Genomic DNA, 20,994 nt, shown 5'->3' with positions numbered 1-20,994 from the left:
CCTGAGTAAAGTGGAAGGAATTAAGATTCTTTGAAAGGCTTGTGCATACATACCGTACACTGTACCTAGGTATCAGTGCCATATAAATATATACCAGTGCATACATACTTATTGTTGCTGTTGCTGCTGCTGTTGTTTTTTTTATTATTGTTATTCATTATAATAATAATACGATGAAATTTTTTTTTTGTTCAGACCTATCGTTCCTGCCTATGACTTATTCATTGGATGACTTTAGTCGAAAATGAATGTAGGTATATCCTGCTCACGACCTAACCAATCACAGGATACTATTCTTAGAATAACACATTTCCGATGGTTTCCATAAATACTTCTTTCTCCAGGATTTTCATTGCTCGTCAGCCTATCGCTGTGGATCATGACGAGCGTTTACCTCCACACCGCTTTCTGTCTTATACGTTTTTTGCACAAGCTACAAAGGTACGACCAGGAGCAGTACGAGATTCCAAAAAGCACTAATCAAATATCATTTTACTGCCTTAGATCTGTGTAAACCATTCTGAATATTTTTTTTTTCGTCGAGAAGACCATTGTAGCCGCTTTGTATTGCGTGAACTTGCATTGTGCTTTAGAGACGGTTTTTTGCCAATCCGTGATTGATAAGTATTAACTTGGGTGCAAGTACTCTGCACGTTTGTGCACGTAAGCTTATTGTACTCGTCGAGCCCGAGGCAATATAGGTAGTTAGGACCGCATGACCTTTGAACGTACTGCATTAATCACAGATTACTTTCTCATTGCTAGGTTAATTTTTTTTAGAACAAATTGAGATTATTTCACCGATAGTTTTTCATCATTGTTAATTTTATAATCGATGCTGAGGTACAGATCTATGTGAAAGCTTTCATGTAGCCTGCGCCTACGGGATCTGCACATGATCTGCAGCTAACCTAAAATCAAAAATGATATCCCATTGAAAATGACACGGTCGATTTGCTATCTTACGAATCATGTCTATGCACTGTTCAACGTTTTCGTATCTCGTGCAGAGTTGACTTTATGGTTTCCGAGCTATGTCTGAGTTGTAATGTCACGAGTGAATTAATATAATTCCTTCATAAGTGTTATTGATACGATCTGAATTACAGTAACGTGCCAAGCGCGTTGCCAAGCGGGGAGAAATCAAAATTTACATATCTCGTGAACTACCTCCAGTACGTGACGTTTACTGAAAGTTTTAAGCGTCGGCTCGTCGTATCGGTGTGACGCCTCATTTGCGTTCTGCCTGTCATATATATATACAACAGTTGTGTATTTAGTGCTGTGCCTGGCAAACTTACAGAGACCCAGACAATACGAGAATGTTGCTCCGAATAAGGCGAGATGCAGTAAATTACAATACGGCAAAAGTATTTCATATTTTCAAAACTTAACCACTTCACAGTCATTACAAAATTGCAAAATAGTGATTTTTTCCCCCCAATATTTTGATACGCTAACGTTATTAACTTCAGCCTCATTGCTCTGAGAAGGCTGTATGCAAATTACTTAATAGCCCAGGTTATCACGACTTTCAATTACCCTCGAGCAAATCGGTCTCCGTGTAAGTTTTAACCTGGGTTTTGACGGAAATTTTAGAGAATATATAATACTTACTGGTAGGGTCTTGGCGAAGTTATGTGTTCAGGTCATGCAGTACTCTTACCTTTACCGACCGAGCAAACTCACCCTTTTTCTTCCTATATTAAATAAATAAACCAACGGTAAGGGTTCTTAAGCGTGCTTTGCACATTCGTAAACGGTGTTTAACTAAACTACCTATGTGGATTCACCGCCAGATACATTTTTCTCGTGTGGCGTGTCCTATCGCTGGTTTAACACTAAGACTTAATGCCGCGAGGTTATGTACCAAGCATGCTTAGCGCTTCAGTTAGCTCACTCATGAACGGGATGTGCTTCCACCAAAGAATATACTATAGGTATTTAAAAGAACGTTTCCATTGCGACACGTGGTGTCAGAGATTTAGGGATAAAATTTAACGTGGTATGGCGCCACTGTTACAAGTTCAAACACAGCCCCCACTCGAAGCTGCCTGTGGCAAAAGTAGGCGGAGTTTCTGAGCAGCCGTTTGGTATCCGTACTCGGCGGAAAAATACGTGTATGCACGTGTATGTTACCTTGCGGTGAAACAACAAGAACGTGAAAGTTATACGATAGGTCAACGCAGCAATAAATTACAAGATATATGCATTTTTGTTTGCAAAAATCAAGTTACCTTCCTACGTTGAGTACTTCGAATATCCTCGCTTCTCATATTATTAAGTGTTAATCATTCGTGCTCACTTGAAAAAAAAATAACGAGAAAATCGTGAAACGATGAAAAATGAAGAAAACCAAAAAGTAGAGCAATTTTTTTTCGTATCTTTCGGATAGGCCCTTTTATAAGTACAGCTGCTTATCAATTTTTTGCTCAAATAACCTCAGCGGTTCCTGCGGTGTATGGTTCCTAGTAGCAAGATATTTCTGTAGTTAGTTTACTTGCATTTAATCCAATCAAATCATACTGTGTCCAAAAAATGATTGTACCCAAACTGTATTGTAGCGTACAAAACATGATGAAATCGAAATTTGTAACGTGAATCGTTACTTGACAACTTTAGAATTGCGTCAGATTCAATTGATATGAATAACATAAAGCAAACTCATATTTTGTAAACTCAACTTTTTCAAAGTCATTGTAAAGTTACAAATCCATCGTTGTTTTTCCAATGTTACCTTATTTTCTCGTTACCAACTTCAACTTCGTGAGACGTTGACATTTTCTAATTTTCTATTCGTCTAATAACACGATTCCAGAACAGAACTTGCACGAATAACCATATAAATGGCATGTTTGACGAGGTACAGAAAAATGATCCGTCTACATAATGTCAAATATTGCATATTATATTAATATTGGTTGTATTATCTTACGGTGAATTTTATACATATTTATATCTAAGATCGAATGAATGCGTTTGGAAAGCAATGAAAACGCAATCCCAGCCGATTGTTTTCTCGTTTTTTGCAGCCTTTGTAGGTGCAAAAATTAATTCCTACAGTTATTTCACTCTAATAATGTAAGCCACTTCCCATTTAAACCGTATCCGGTCACATGCAAATTGACTCGTGCGTCGGTCAGGACTAAGGGCGGGTTGTTCCAACCTCTACTTAAAGTATCAAGTAGCCTACTCAGCGGGTGAATGACTATATAGCGTTTTTCCAACTTTCAAGTAACGTAATCTGGCGGGTAAATGGCTCTACTCGGTCGGTAGTTTATAACCATCCAAAAAATACCGACTAAAACTGTTTCACCTCCCGATAAACGTGGGTAAAACAGTGGCGGGGGTAGAAAATTTACTTGGCCGTTAGCTGACGGATACTTTACTTGGAGGTTGGAACAACCCATCCTAGGCTAACACCCACTGATAATAAAACTCTGGATGTGATATGGAGAGCGTGTATGAAGGACAGAGAGGGTAATAGAGAGGCTGACCTTAAAGATTTTAGAAACGATCAGGTACACATGGCGACAGTAATTCTGAACCGGCTACTTTTAGGGACAAGTCATCTATGTAAATTGACAATTCGAAAATTTGGTGATTTCGAAAAATTAACGACGGAGCCAGGAATCGAACCTGGCGTCTAGAGATACTTAGCCGGAGCGTTACTCCACTAGACCACCTAGCCGCCATGATAATTTTCAACAATTATCTTCTCGTGATTAATGATTTGCACGTCTGCATATCATTTATTAGACGGCTTTGCCCGTCTTGCGTGGCTTCTCATCAGAAGCAAGAATACAAAAAGGGTAAACATATCATCTACACAATACATTCTTATATACAGTGCTTGAAGAGACGAAAATTCTTATTCACAAGTCATTTATGTTGGCAATGCAGAATCAACCCGCAGCGCCACTGCCGGCCGGACCGCGAAATAGGCTACATCTTCGTAAACACAACGTAACCCAACATTGCAAAACTCAAATGGATGCCCCTCATTTCTTTCACACTACGTCTGCAGGACTTTCAGACGCTACGGGTATAGTTAACCAAAGAGTATGGTAACTCTTTGTAGTTAACTAGCTCAACCGTGGTTGCGACGCTCAGATGCCGGAACTCGTCCCTTATGGTCGCCGCTTCTCTTCTGTCTCCTGAATAGTTCTAACTGTTTTTCCCTTAACCTGTAGCACAAGTGATCGCTCATTCTTGTTGAACATCCCACATTAAATTTATTTATTGAACTTGCACAGACTGACGTGTCTAACGTGTCGGTTTTACCGGCATTACAAAAGGTAAAGGTACTCGCAGCGTGCGAACGAGCCAGGACAGCACAGGTGACGCAAAATTTAACCGTTTCACGCATACATTTTTCCGTACATATGATTCGAAATTCGAAAATTCAAAACGGCAGATTCAATATGGTGGATAGACAAAAACAACAAGAAGGAAAATTATTTGGTGTATATTGAGTTTGTGTTAAAATTGGCATTTGGATTTCCATGGTATATCAGCAGAAAACGGTTTTTTCGTGGAATAGTATAAATTTCGACCATTCGTTTACATGTGCTATTTTTTTAATGAATAAATTGATAAATTTTATATTTTTTTATACTTAGAAGTATTGGAAGGACCATATGGAACCACAAAACTCGGCATTTGTTACCAAAAAAGTAGTTTAATTAATAGAAAGCTGCAAAAAAAGGTGGGATGCTGAGCGTCCCAGCGTGAATTGAAGGGTTAAAGGTTCTAAAAGTGGGGCTACATTTACAAGCACGAGGCCAGTACGTGTAATTTTGAAGGACGAGACAATTAGATTCATTATTCGTATTACACAGTAAGGGTGTTTACTATCATTTGTGTGAATAATGCTACCACATAAATGTGTTTGAATGGTTTTTTTCCTTCGTCACCTTCTGATTCAGACCCTACCGCCCGTTCCTTCTTGAAGCCTTGCATCGTTTACTGCACCAGTGCATGCAATGCATGTATATGTTGCACATAAATATGTACATACGTACAACGTTATTATGCCTGCAGTCTGTTTATCAATCGTATCTCTATATGTGAATCTTTGTTGACGATAAAATTATATTAGAATATTCGCAAGGCGAACAACTATTTTAATATTCTTGTCCAAACAATAATCGCACGTTTCCTGGTAGGTACAAGCAGCTGCAGATGCACCGAGACATATATATTTTCGGTTTAACAAGACTCGATGAAAATGCTTATAAAATTGCTCTGAATTTAGAATAAAAAACCTTTTCAAACACTGAAGCGCAGTTCTAACAAAAGTTTCAAATTGGAAATAATTTATCTCATATATAAGATCTAAAAGAAAACAATTAAATTATTATTTTAGCAGCATACTTTGTATATTCACTTACATTTTGATGATGTTTGATGCTTATTTAATAATTAATGATCTATTAATATAAGAAGCATGTTACGATTTAACCGTTTTCATAAATTTCAAACTTTTTTAGGTTGTAGTATCACTTCTTGAACTATGTAGGTATCTGCCTGAGTGATGGCGAGTGGAATATTTTTGTTATTCTTCAAAAGATGGAGAACCCGCTGCAAAGTTTGTTAGTTCCGATGCCTGTTCAACATAGAAATTTTCTAGCAGGTCGCTTATCCCGGTATGATAAAGATCTCCGAAACACATCAGACTAGCTTAGTCAACGTAATAAATAGGCTTGTCGCGATGGACCGAAGCAGTAACCAGTCAAGAGCCACTAATTATTTGTTTAAACACGCGTAAGGCGGAGAAGAATGTAAGGTACCTGACCTTGACACACGCCATCAGTCTTTGCAGTGTTGAAAAAGAATTTTTTCAATAAGTGTTGGAAAGACGAATTATTGCTTACAATTGTCGGTGTAGTAAGAAAAGACTGAAATAGCTTACGACCAGAGGCTTGGCGACGGCTACCAAACAGTCAGCGTCAGCTATACTGTAATTATGAGAATGATAATTGTTAGCTGGTTTAGGTTGGATTGGGACCTTCCGATCGGCCATTCAATAAAAAAGCAAATATTTGAAGTGTTGAAACTTTGAACTCTGTCGATGATTCACGGTTGGAACTCTCGGGACTTAAATATCATCACCGCACTGAAGGCAGATTTTCAGATTTCCAATTACATATGGCTCTTTACCGCATTGTGAAATACCTCTGGTGTGAGTCGGTATTAGATAATCTTAGAGTAAATACGGATGTAAGAATTTGTTCACATCTTACTGACCGCGTAGAGAAGTCATTTCAAACTTTAGGAAATTACAGCCTCCATTTTTAGTTCTCGCTCGCTTGAAGATTATGGCATAGCTGAAACTCATATTTTTCATATTCCCAGATCAAATTTCTGGGCTCATTTTCTTAACCACAAAGTGTGATCAGGAATGCTGTTATTTCCCGACATTACATCATTCGGGAAGAGAAAAAGTGTAAAATACGAATTTCGGAATTTGGTAGTAAAAGAGGAAGGTCTCACACTTTCTTAAAAATAAGGTTTCGTCGAAGCGACTTTGGAAATTTCCGTAGGACTCATCGTATGTTGAAATACGCGGCACAAATTTCAAAGTACATACCATGCTTGCCCTACGTAAACAATGCATCGTATCTCCTAAACCGCTCGATAGTTTTCGACGAAATTTCGGTGATCAGGAATCCTAGTTACTGCGATTCCCCGTTTTGAATATCGAAAAAATCATGTTGACAGTTTCCCAGTTAGTACGAGAATATGGCATCATCCTATTATACCGACAAATTCAACAAACCGAAGATTACGATCCGTAACATGACAATGTATCGAACGGAAATATTATTTTCCTAAATTAAAACTTCATATTAAATTGTAACGTCAGATACACTTCTCAAACATCAACTGGAGACTTAATATTACAAATGTGGGTGTTCTTTGCCATGTAAATTGATATTTTGATTAATGTAAGCAAGATAAAAAAATTTTTGCTCACTATTCACACACTATCTTCATGAAGGTAAAAAAACAATGTTAAAAAATGAAAAATCATATGAGGACGATATTCCATATAACGTAGACTCATCTTGTCCAAGAATCTATCTTTCAATCGAAACAAACTTTTTAGGGGGTACCACTTTGGAAAATTACAAATTATTATTTTCTGAAACACCCTGATAGATAGAATTTGTCGTGTCACGAGTGCAGAAAGTGGGCAATTTCCATTGAGTGTAAAGCTTGCAGCATGAGCCAAAGCGAACGCTGTAGTGACACGATCCAGATATCGCCCATTCGCACGTGTGACACACGCTATTTTTCCAACACTTGTAAATAAAAGTTTGAGCTGAAAAGCAACGACGGTGCCACTAAAAGCAAGTAAAATTGGGGTTCTGTGACGTACGCTTCACGACACAGTATTTGAAATTGATTTGTTCGAAAGTGTGCATGCGCCAAAGCAATAACTTGTGTGGGAAATCGAGTATTTTCATCTTGCGCAAGTGTCATAGTGGTTTTACCGCACCGTTCAGACATGGGGCACTGTAGTTTTCGAGCAGGTGTTGGAAAAATGATGGGATTTATGATCGCGCTTGTGTGATCATTGAGGAAAATTTGGAAAGTTGATGAGACGATACAAAAAAGGTAGGATTCCGAAGTAGATTAGCGCGCTATAACGTCAAACATACTGTTTCTATGAATTCCCCGAACTTTCTTCAATGATCACACAACCATAATCTCAACTTTATCATTTCCCAAAGTTCGAAACAATTTCAATACACAGGAGAAAAAATTAGTACAAAATACGATTTGCCTACTCCGTCGATAAGTGAGGAAATTTTTACTTTTACTTATTACACCGTAAGAGTTGAATCAGTTCTGTCGTGAGTGCCTTGACTTTTCCCGAACAGCTTTGTGGAATTCACGAAATTAAAAACCAGCCGCTGCGATAAATCTACCTCCATAAAACGAGTATCGGGTTTTATTTCTGGTATCTTACGAGTCACATTATCGTGACAACTGTCGTTGCATCAATTTGGCGAAACCATATAGATCATGTTGAGCCTGCAAACGTGAATTTCTGTCATCTGCGTGAGCAATTCACATAATTGTTCTCTGTTCACAATGCTGAAGGAATTAATATTTTTGAGAATTCCAGGATTAGCGATTTTCTTCAAAAAGTAAAAAAATTCGCAATGTGGTATTGCGAATCGAATAATTATCTCCAATCAAAGACCGGTTGAGCATAATATCTCTATCTGCAAGCAAACCAGCATAAATTGTATAAAAATATTCTTCAGTTTCTTACCATATTTCAACCAACACTTCTACGGTGCATGTCTGTTCAGACATGCAGTCGTTGCCAAAACTCAAAAACTTGGGAGGAATGATCCTTTAAATCTGAAGTCTGGTTTTAACCGCAAAGAGAAAATAAATCTCTGCGTTAGGTCTTCGGATCTTTGTTTTACGTATAATACAGAAAGGCAGTTCACTGTTGACGTATTTTTTGCCTTATTTTTTTACATAGTGTATTTCAAGTTCGTTAACTCAAGTAAATGGTTGCCCAATTTGCATACTATTTTTCTTTCGACATAAATTGCCACGCTCACTTTAACGCATTTATTATACGCGATACTGTCTCCCGGCTTGCTTTTAATCACCATATTATAATGTTTCCTTTACGTACGATAAGGATGATCGTCTTCGTCTTTCACTAATAATAATAAATGTGCGTTTCGCTGTAAAATAAATCGTGGTGCCGTCAACGAAACGAGTTTCGACAAGAAGAAAACATAAAAACGGAAATTTGACCAAAAGATTTTAGACCCCGTGAAAAAGATGGCGATCAGAAACTCGCAAAATCGTTCCATCGGCATAATTCGCGTATTACACAAACACGTGCATAAAATTATAAGCCTAAAATACGCGAAGGTGAAATGGAAAAAGAATACACGTGTCTAGCTTGCCAGACAGATGAAAACAGAGTCTAAGATCAACGACTTCTCTACGAGGCAACGAACCCTTAGGGGATGCAAAAATCACACCATTGCCGACGGCGTCTTTTTTATCTTTTGCATAACTCGGTCATTTTCGTAGATTTCAGAAGTAACGAGAAGCAAAATAACACGTCGCGTGACTATTCTCATAAAACAAATAAACCGTGATTCGGAAGTTCAGACTCAGTCGTTAAAGGTGAAACCGTTACACGTACCAATTGTTGTTGTAGGCCGCGTCAAAGGGTTGACCACACTTAATATCTGGCGTAACATAATTAAATCATTTGAAATCTCTGGAATTTTCTGAAATCCGTTGAAGTCCCGTCAAATTTCTTGAATCCATATGAGATCTCCTCTAGTGAAATAATCTGAAATCTTTGGTCTTTTAAATCATGGAATATGAAATCCCTGAGTTCTTCAACATTTTTTCAAATCCTATGAATTCTTCTGTAATCATCTGGATTCTGAAGTCTTTCAAGTCACGCAAAGTTCCTGAAACTCTCAGAAATCCATTGTAACCTAATAAAACCTTGTAAAATCATAATATGAGAGAATTTGGTTTCCCTGCAATCTTCGAGGCCATGTAAAATCATTTGAAATTGTCTGTTATTTCTGAAATCCCTAAAGTTTTTTGAAATCCTTTGAAATGCCATGAAATCATGTGAAATCCTACAAAATAATTTGGATTATCCTAAATGTGTAATCTTCTGAAATTGTGCAATCTTAAAACCTGTTGTACACAGAAACTGATGACTAGTTAACCCCTTGGGTGTATTCGAAGCGACGCGGGCCCGTGAAATTCAAATCTGAAGGTGTTCCTTTTGTGCTCGGTGCATGCAACCACAAGGTTTCGGGCCTCGAGCAGAAACACGAGAGATAACCATCGCGATGATCCTCGACACAATTACAGGAACCGGAGGGACATCGGAGCCGTCCTTCATGTTTCGTCGTTTCGTTTTGTCCGCTTCCAAGCGAACTGTTAGTCGTGAGATTTCTGGACATCCGCCTTTACAGCCCCGCATTTCTCTCTTTATATGTATATTCCGGTCTTTCTCGTGGTGTAAGTATACATGGTGTGCCTAGGAGTGCTTCTTTCTCTAAAAAAGTTTCTCTCTCGCGTTGGACTGGACTTTGTAGGAAAGTTGTAGGAAATTTGTGGATCTAAAAGTTAGATTATTAGCATTTCGTTGTTTAAACAATTATTCGGGGAGATATTGATCAAAAAGTCAATAAATGAATTTTGGCAGTCGTATAAGTTGTTAATAGTTAGTGATACAAAAAAAGTTATTCAACAAAAAAGATAGAAAATATCATCATCTACAATAAAGGTCATTATCATTTTGGGCCTAGAGTGCGCGGTTATGGAGATATAGGCCGACACGGTTTTTCTCAAAATGGCGGGACTTCCGCCCTTAGATTTTGTGAGGATTTTGTGTATTTACATTCCGTACGTCATACCGAACCTATTTACGAAAAAAAAAACTCCTGTAATTTAGTGCATTATGGGCAAGAGTAACGGGTCCCCTATTGCCTGTACTAGTACCAACGGCTCGAAAATACCCTAGATCGGTAGTAATTAATGGTTGTGACGTTGAAATTGCATGGGGAAAAGATGAGCGGGTCTTTTAAGTATCTGCTGACTTGTAGCGACAATGTTACGGGATTCGTGTACCGGATAATATACTTAATTTTTAAAACATTGAATAATTCGAATATCAGTGCGAGGTACTAAAATTAAATTACGGTAATTAAATGTTGCGCAATGTGCAGGATCACTTCCGCAACACTGCACAATACACGAATACACCATTTCCACTATAAACCTTATATTCATCTTCGAATAACATTTGAAATAATCTATTTTCGATTGACACCATAAATAAAACCTGTATGTTGCACAATACATAACCGTCAAACTGTTACGACCGTTGTGTGTCGTGTACTCCACACGATGGCGTTACCGAGCAGGGTAGCGTTCGCTGGAAAAATAATTCCCTAGTAATATAGGGATTTCTTCAAACAGTTGGTACAAGATTACTCGAAGGCTTTGATCTCGAAGAAAGTGGCGCGTCGTAGGAGTTCTAGACACACCATGTATAATCACATCACGGTCTCTCTTAATCAACCGTATAGCGTGTATCCAGGGATTACGCTTCTTGGATGCGGGTCAAGGCCGTTGGTGACAAAAACTTCATGGGACTAACGATGGCAACAACCCGGAGAACCGCCGGTTGCCAGTCGAAGAAGGCTGAGTCCCCCAAACTCTGAATCCCGAAGCTTCTTGGCCATTTATTGAAAGAGCGTTATCTGCCTAATTCATTTCATAATCGGTGAGCAACTGCACGGGTATTGTTTGCTTTTTAATACGGCCGTATGTAATTATTGTTGCCTTCAAATCGGCATCAGCTATGCGCCTTCAAGGTTCTTCTTAAAATCAAAATAGGCAATTAAATTTTTCCATCGTACAGCGGCACGAATAATAAGTGTATTTTATCGGTTATTTGAAGGGGAACACATCACGCCTTAAATGGGGAACTTCGAGTGAAGGACTCTGATGATCGTTCTCTTACAATCATTTGGAGATATTTAGTGAATGATCAACAATTACACAAAAATACATTGGCATCGATTTGTTTTTTTTTCGTACCTACCCAGATTGCATTTTAAATTTGATAAATAAAGCGTACATACTGGCATGTATGAGGCATTCTATGTCATCTCAACTGCACCATTTTTGATGAAACAAAGATTGAATTTATCAAATGTAACTAATTAAAAGTAAATAAAAATCTTCTCTGACGTCTTCATTTTTATTTTACCATGCAGTCATTTTTGAGTCGAGCTTAGTCAATAAAGGTTACGAGCCTACTCGTTTTCGATTCTTCGAAAAAATTCTCATAGGTTTCAACATCGGTTACATGATGGGTCGCTACAATATTTCATCTTTTTTTTTCTACGATAAATTATGAATTTAAAAAAATCAAAACTGAATCGTTTTTCATAAGGTTGTTTTACTTTTTTGTCAGTACGCCACTCGAGAACTAGTTTTACTTTTACCGAATCCTCACATCAACCAACAATTACACTCCAAATGCTGTGTGAATTTCTTGTAATAAAATGATAGTGTGAAAAAATTTCCGTGAGACACGCAAGTCCTTCGATCTTTGAGGGGCGTCTTGAGTCTTTATAGGTTAATTGTACTGGGTCGCAGCCTCCGCGTTCTCCATTTTTTAGCAAGTAAATTTATCAGTACTCCATGTCGAAATTACCGTTGAAGAAGTGTTGGTTGAAAAAATTTTTTCACCGATCGAATATAAAATTACGAAATCTTTCTCTCTTAGCCTACATAAATTTACAGATAGGTATATATTTAATTATTTGAATAGTTTATCGTTTTATCGCGCGTCGCAACGATGTTGGGGTTAGTTTCAATAACTTCCGAAAAGAGGCCTGATTTTCAAAGAATTCTCCATGTGGCAGACTTGTTGTCACGACCGCAAAACGTGAGTATTTAAATCCACATTGCATCTATTCATATTTACATGACACTGATTTATAATACCACTGCATGCAATTGGTACAGCTTAGGTAATTATGCAGCTTCGAAGATTATTATCCAAAAATCTGAGCGTTCCAAACAGTTGAAAAATATGCGCCAATTATCGAACTGCCTGCATCTTATTATTATTGCCAGGCAAAATCGGGCTCGGTGATTACCGTCCTGAAGGTCAAACCTGGTACTGGACAGAGACGAGTGTTTCTTTCTGCGGCAGCATTGATATCTCTCTGCAGCGTGTGCGCTAATTAAAGAACGTTAAATCCCGCATTGATGTCACCCGCATGTTGACTCCGTGTTCTATTTCTGCAACGATAAGACCTCTACTTTCACTTCTCAAATCTTCTTCTATTAAGTATTTTATAATATATATATTACACGTATCAGATTCGGTATATAATGATATTTTTATTACAAACTTGACAGGTTATCAAATAAGATCAGTGTTTACATAAAATGAGATGTTAAATTAACGAATAAACTGTTGTGAGTATACAAAAAATTACAAATTTGAAGCTGACTCAACGTTTATAGACGAATATCTCGTAATCGGTTAGAGTTAGGAAAATTCTATCTCAGTACTTTTGTACAGAGCGTGAAATCTCCTATAAAAATTTGCATTTAGATAGTTTACAAGTCGAGCCGTTTACGAGATAGAAAAAAAAAAAATACAAAAATTTGTCCATTTTTTTAACGTGTTATTTAAATGAAAAATGGAAGAAAAAGGCACCTTTAATTATCGCTGTAAAAAAAAAAAAAAAAAAACATCGCCAAATACAAACCGATTCAATTAAACCTAGGAAAACCGGTTTTATCAACAATAATCACAATAATCATTTTCAGTCCCATCATACCCTTTCAGGTATGTATGTCCCGATAAACGGATATCTTTTGCAAGGTGAGCGAAGAGAAATCTCTCATAGTTTTTTTCTGGAGTTACTCAAGAAAGGTTATTACTGTGAAAAAATTCTATCTATGTCGTGCAACAAAATACAGTGACCATTTATTTTTGCGATTGGTAAATAGGGAAGAAAATAAAATAAAGATAAAATACTCTCATCGAACTTTAACCTTAGCATTAGGTTTCGGTGTGATCATAAAAATCCCTGTATAAATGATATATCCTCGTTTGAAATTAAAATAAGTAATTACTGATGCTAATGGGCACGCTTCGTTAAGTGCATTTCTCACTATCGATGGAAATAAGGATAATAAAGAAAGGTTAAAAAAAGCCTATGTTAGTCTTAAAAACTCAACTTCATATATTATTAACCTGTTACTGACAGTGTCTATTTTATTGCTTTCTTAATTTTTTTTCCTGGTTAATACGGCTATGAAATTCGCGTGACAAACCGTTTGCTTCACAGTGTTTTTTCCGCACTACGTATGTGTGGGTGTTTATGTTCTTACACAAGTTTCATGTTGTAAGGAAACCGTAGCACACAGTTTGAAATTCTATGTATAACGTATATATAAATACGTATTCTTTGTATATAATTCAAGCTTCGTTACGAAATTGAGGAGATCCGTTGGAAATCAATACTTTTTTTCGTCACTTTATCACGAGATGATCACAAGTTGAGCGCTCAACAAACTAATATATTCGCAGGCTGCGGTGATTTTCCTATCAATATTTCATGGAAAAACTACCGAAGTTACGAAGATCAGATCAGGTACTGAGTTTTCATAAGTCTTTCTAAAATCGTAAAAAATGCCACATACATTCGTACCGCTTCACTCTGAGACAAGTCGTTCTATTCTGCGCAAGTTTATTCCCTACGATTTCACTGATTGTGAAACACTTTTCTCCGTCACGTTGACATTTTCAAATGTTTAATTTTCATGATTTAGTTTGGTAAATAATAATAGTGATATTATAATTTGGCTGTTGAAGAAAAACAAAATCTGTTTAATGTATCTACAAAAAATTATGACGCGAAGTAATTTACTAGATTATGTACAATTTCAGAAAAATTTTTTTAGTTTACTCTAACGGAAAAATCAATTTGAAAAAGTTTTTTTTTTTTTTTTTTTAATACTTACTGGAAATTCCTTTGGTAAATAAAATAAGTCCGAAAACATTCGAAACGGATGAGAAACACAATTTGAAGACCAGGACCATGATGGACCGATTTTTTTTCTATTTTTTTCCAGTGATTTTAATTTTTTTGATCAACCAAAACATTATTGAACCGGTCTAAAGATTCCTAAAAACTAGTCTAGAAATGTTTGAAGTGAAAGAATAGAAAGATTAAAGTTTTGAAAATTTGTCGAGAATGTTCAGACCGTTCAAAAAACGCTTTGATTGATCAAAAAAATTACAAGTGCTAGCAAAAAATTAAAAAAAACGTCGGTCCATCATGGGCCTGGTCTTGAAATATCCAAAATGAAAAATACGGTTTTTTGAAATTTAAAAAAAATTTTTAATATATAAATAATTAACCGGTTGGATAAAAAATCTGATATAATTCAAGGTACTGTTTCAGAGTTAGGATAATCGTATAAAAGTTTTTGAACTAAATCTAAAATGGTGAAGGTCAAACATTGGTCGGGTTCGCGTGGAATTTCCCATATGCATGTATAAAGCAAGCAAGAATTTTTAGGGTTGGATGATTATACTTGAAATCCATGCATTATACATGCTTATTTCAAGATTAATGGACCATACTATCCGAATGAACCATCTAAATGTACAAAGTGGTTAAAAAGGTGAACAAAAAAAAAAAAAAATTGTTTTTGAGTTTATATTTGGATGAATAAATTTTGATTCTACACATCGAATAACAACCAAAATTTCATTTATTAATCATAAAGTTTGCTTTTGCAAAAAACATAGCTATCATAATATACATATATATATAGAATAGAACGTATCTTATTATACCAGGGTTGGCACCCAAAAATATAAAATGAGTAAGAAACAAGGTGACAGACTTGGAAGATAACTTCCGAGTAAAAGATCTTTCAGCGTAGTACTGTATTGTAGATAGAATAATAATAAGAAAAAAAACTATAACCGCGATAAGGAGAAAAATTTAAGAGTGTGAGAGAATGTCGGGATTGTTAAGAATTTATCGATTATAAAAATTAGAAATTACGGTTGTCACGGGAAGAGAGAGGCAGAGAGAAAGAATGAGATTGATTGACTGACAATGATAGTTATTTGTCAAGATTAAATAAAAAAATTCAGCTTTTCGCCAAACTACCGAATGAGCATGTTGAATAAATCGACCGTGGAGAGTAACAAAAGGGAAAAACAGTACAAGCAGACAAAGAGAGAGATAGATAGATTGATAGATAGATAGATAGATAGATGAATTGATAAATAAAAGAAAATATTTACATGCAGAAAATAAAGTAAAGCAAAGGTTGAAAGATACACGGAACACTAGCCCGCAGAAAATGAAGCCCTGTACAAGGCTTGCTTGAATTCGGAAAGAGAGAGAGAGAGATACATCTGGCAAAGCCATACGCCAGAAACGTGTTTTTCAGAAACCTGAACGTGGAACACCTGAGGCCTATTCATTACAATATTCACTAATTCGTCGCGATGTGACTCTGGCAGTGAATTCCTTTTTTTCACCTAGACACTTTTCGTATTTAATTATACAGCGTTTATTGCGGGGAATATTCCGTAACAGGCTAAGAAACTGAATTGAAAAGGTAATATGCTTAAGGCGTTTTGCCTCAGCGTCGACGTCACTACACGTCCATTCATTTAATTACAACAGAGATGTTATGTTTTATTTGACGAACTTTGATATTTTTGGAAAACTTTTGTCAATATTTTTCCATCCGTTTCGACAGAAGGAGAAACTTTTTTTTGAAACTGTGTCATCATTCCCGTTTTAATGTTAAATCTTGTACAAAAATATATAAGACGTAATTTATCTCATCATTTCTGTATCTACAAAAAAATTGTCGATTGTTATTTTATGGATGTTCAAGAGTTGGAAATACCTTTTCTTTGTACCTCAAGTACGTATGAAATTATTATATTGCGTATAATACAAGCAAAAACATATACCAAAATTGTAAACAAGCGTCGATTAATAATTTTAATTCACTCTGAAACGGTAAAAATTCCGCTGGATACGTACAATGTAATTTCATGCAGGCTTCTTCTTTTTCTTCAAATATCAACTATTTGAAATCCAGTTTTTTCTTTTAATGGTCAATTCAACATTAAGAATCATTACTCGTAGCGTATAAATAATCCGAAGCAATTTCGTATTTTTCACGCTCAATTTACAGAAACATACCAAATTACGTTCTGAATCGTTTACACAATTAATTATTTCAAAATTCGTATTCAACGTTTATGTGACAAAAATACATATTCAATAAAAAAAAATAAAAAATAAAATTCATCAGTGATCACGGCAGAAATGAATTGTTAGATGTTTATTACCGTGGACGAAAGCGAAATAGCGTGAAATAAATGATTGCGTAAAATGACTCACGTTTCTTTTGCCCCCCCCCCCCTGTATATGATACATCCTTTTATTATTCATTTGCTTGTTTATTTATATTTAATCAATTGCGACGCTCAACGCTCTTTACTGTAAATCCCCGCAACGAATTTGCACACTTTCACTTGTCGCTCAGTACGTGCGAAACAACGAAGAATGAACTTATTGTTAGAGACATTGTAAATAGAGTGTTACGTCTAAAGATACCTACTCACATACGTATGTTATTTATTCCGGTGAAAACCTTGAGCTATTTCATAAAGTTTCTTCATTGTTATTCGCGTATATCGTAGGCAGCATTACCGATTAACCCTTTCGTCAAGTTTTGGTAAAAATTGGCAATTGGACATTTACGGTAGATTAACAGAAAATACTTTTTTTCGTAAAAAAGTACAAATTTCGACCATTTGTTTACACGTGCTGTTATTGCAATAATAAATAAATAAATTCTGTATTCTTTTTATGCCTGGAAATATTTCAGGGATCATGTGGGACCAAAAAACTCGGCAGCTGTTACTAAAAAAGTGGTTTCATAAATAAAAAGCTGCAAAAAACAAAATGTGGAACGCTGAGCGTCCCAGGGTCAACTAAAGGGTTAAAAACTCATTTTCTGTAACATTAAAGTCACGTTATACATTGTACGTGTGTGAAATGTGCGCGGAGACATTTATTATAACAACAAGATCAATTACACTAAATATGCAAAATCTGCCCCAGAGAATGAAAGCAAGATAAATGATATCTCACGATAGCATCAGCAATGTAAATATTACACATCATTGCGTGCAACTTGCGCCCATATTTTCACTCTTGTAATGTATAATGCGATATGTAGATATTACTTCCTATTTTCACTCCAATACACTAGCCTAGCCATTTTTTTCCGATAAAATCTACACGTTTGGCCGAAAAATCTGTAAATTTTGTACCAGAATAAAATAAAAAAGTCTCTTCCGAAGAACGATAATATTTTTCAACCTTTTTAACGAAAATACAACTTTCCGAAATCAAGAAAAATGAGGCAAGAAGAAATTCGTAATAGCGGTTACTAAGAAAGTTAAAGTTACAAAAAAAAACAACAATTTTTAAAGCATATTTACTTTGAAAAAATGCGATATCATCGGTACTATTACGTAGAGAAAATTGATAAATTGAATTTAAAAAAATCATCTTTCATCAAATGCAAACTTCATTTGGCTAACGATAAGCTGAAATGTATGCAAACAATTATATTCGCTGAATGGAGAAAAAATGCTTTTTAAATTATTGTTTAGTCAACTGTAAATATCATAAAATAAAATGATCACTAATGAGAAATAAAACTTTTTTGAGAATAACTCCATGAAATTCATGTTTATAAATAAGTAATAAATAGCTTAACGAACAATCGACACATTATGATACATGGCTTAAAATTCACGGAAAAATAAATAGTGATGAAATTTATTTGAATGAATAAAATGAGACTCTTGCGATGGAAAAAAATTAATTAGTTTAAAATTCAAAAAAAGTGAGTGATTTTTGCATTAAATTTTTGTCACATCTTTTTTTATGAATCTATGCTCCAACATGTAAAAAAATCCATCTGGACATATTTCAATATCTTATTTCGCCTTCAACTTATTCATTTAAAAAATTTAAATAGGAAAATTTTGGCATATTCATAAATCGACGTAAAAATATGGAAAGAATCGCAAATTATTCTTCCGACCGATACAATGTATTTGAAGTAAACGACGCCTGTCGAAAATTCTACGCTAAAATCTTGTCCGATGTCGAAAATAATGCCCCGTACATTAAATTGATGAATATTTTCTGCCGGTAAATTAATGCCATAATTTCGTTAGATATTATTCGGCTCTTTATGATACTCTCCGTGACTTATTCCGTTTCTAATCGAGATTTTTGAGGCATGAATGAAACAACCTTTTCAAATCTACGTTAGTCACCGTGCTTACTTACTTATCATAATGAAGCCACATAACGAATACGAGAAACAAACTACGTGGGTGATGTTACGTAATTTCTACTCTCGACTTTTCACGTGTAACGTGGGTTTCTAGTCAGGTCCATGAGAGTTTGATTCTTCTGTAGCTGTGGGAAAAATCGTCGCGTCGTAAAGTCTGATGTGACTGTAGATTGCGGTTTGTCCTTACACAACAATTCCGCCGGCGAATTTGTAGAAGTAAATTTATTCAATCCACGTATTGCCGTTCATTTTAATTTTTAGAACTAATGGACGTTAATATAACGAGAGAAAAAAGATATTTGGCCATAAAAACGGCTACGTGGAATTTTCCACGCTCTCGATAAATAGAATTTGCGCGTTTTTATTGATCACGTGGACTGTATAAAACACAGGGAGGAACATTGTTGAGAAGAAAGAGAAATGTTGACTGTGAAATATTAGGACATTTGCAAAAGTAAAATAGTAAAACGGTGTAATGAGACTGTATTGTAAACCAAATTTGAAATTTACGGAGTAACAAAATGAATTATAATTCTCGCGTTCAACGATTTGAAACTACAAGTCGAGTGAGGTTTAATATATAAGTCGATCGAAATTTGATAAAACTTACTTGCTTGTCAGTGACAGGATGAAAAAATCAACTTATTGCGGCAACATCGGTTTAGTTAGATGGTGAAAATAAATACCGTTCTTCAATAAACGGATGATTTAATAAATTGAACTCTCCGTCTTGCATTCAACAATTTTACAACCGATAAAGTGACACTCGACATGAAAGTGGATCGAAATTTAAAAAATTTGTTTGCTTTTTCAGCTTAACATGGAAAAAAAAATGTAACCTCTTGGAGCGAACGCCATTTTATATTATCTAAATAGCTGAGCGAGGAAAGGAAATTTAGTTCGGTGCTATTCCGAATGCCTGCAGTCATGTAAAGTGGAAAAAGCTGGAAATGAAAATCTTCGCTCGAAATAGACTTTGGATCGCAAGCGGCTGGTTAGCCGCTGGTCCTCGGCCTACATGTATCAATAAAATATTATCCTCTACACTATGATTATTACGCCTCGAGGGGCTGATGTCACGTGCTGACACGTGCGCTTCTACATGTTTTTACATTCACTTTGATCTCGTCGAGTGCGAAATACGCGCCAGAATTTAATTCACCGAGCAAACTCTGGGCGCTGAGCGTCTGGCTGTGAGTTTCGGAAAAGAGGGGGAGAGATATCGCACCGCGCGTTTAATTAACTAGTTACCCCAAGATTTATAGTAACGTCTTTCGATATCGTAGGTCAGAGACAGAGAAACAAAAATCTCATTTTACGTTTTCTCCTCAGAACTGTAAAAGTACGTGGTGAATTCCACGCTAACTGAGTAAACGGTTGACCATGACGTTTTTCCATTCGACCAAAAATTTTTCCTACGTTAGTACGAGCCTTGACAATATTGGAAAACAAATTTCAACAATTTTTAATCACTCGCCTTTACCCTACGATTTTTTGAACCCATCTCAAAAACCCCAAAATTGATTTTTATGAAACAAGACAAAAAACATTCGGTTTCCAAAATTAAACATTTTCACGCAAGATTCAGAGTGGAAACTCGTTTTTTTCTGTTTTTTCAATTTTTTAAATTGTTTTTTCTATTTTCAAACCCGTCAAAAATCCATTATAATGTATACCGCATCTCCGATTTGATTACTGATTTTCTTTTTATTGCTATTCTGGTTCGAAAATTTTTATCGTAGATTTTCAACAGGTATGAAAATATAAAAAAACGATTCACAAAAATAGAAAAAATGATTTTAAAAAATAGGAAAAAACGAAGCCCGACTCGGAATCTTGCGTGAAAATGTTTCATCTCGGAAACCGAACGTTTTGTTTGTTTCCTGTATCATAAAAATCACTTTGAGTGTTTTTGAGATGGGTTTAAAAAATCATTGGATACGAGTGATTGAAAAAATTAGAAATTTCTTTTGTATCCTTTTCACGGGTCGTACTAACGTAGGAAAAATCCTTGGTGAAATT

The 20,994-nt window shown here is 35.7% G+C and overlaps 1 protein-coding gene across 9 annotated transcripts in view; it reads left to right on the top strand.

Moving 5' to 3' along the window:
* Nucleotides 1-20,994, top strand: part of LOC124298024 (venom metalloproteinase 3) — a 107,650-nt gene that overhangs the window by 13,995 nt on the left and 72,661 nt on the right. For 3 of the 9 annotated variants that reach the window (XM_046749567.1, XM_046749568.1, XM_046749575.1), the window contains exon 1: nt 199-250. The exons of the other annotated variants lie outside the window; for them this stretch is intronic. In XM_046749567.1, coding sequence (XP_046605523.1) covers nt 229-250 — 22 coding nt within the window. In that variant the 5' untranslated portion in view covers nt 199-228. Of the gene's footprint in view, nt 1-198; nt 251-20,994 lie in introns of those variants that run through there. 9 annotated transcript variants of the gene reach the window in all.

Source organism: Neodiprion virginianus, chromosome 2 (assembly GCF_021901495.1).
Source record: "Neodiprion virginianus isolate iyNeoVirg1 chromosome 2, iyNeoVirg1.1, whole genome shotgun sequence".
In the NCBI taxonomy this organism is placed as follows: domain Eukaryota; kingdom Metazoa; phylum Arthropoda; class Insecta; order Hymenoptera; family Diprionidae; genus Neodiprion; species Neodiprion virginianus.
Note: the sequence above shows the minus strand (reverse complement) of the source record. Positions and strands in the feature narration are given on the sequence as shown.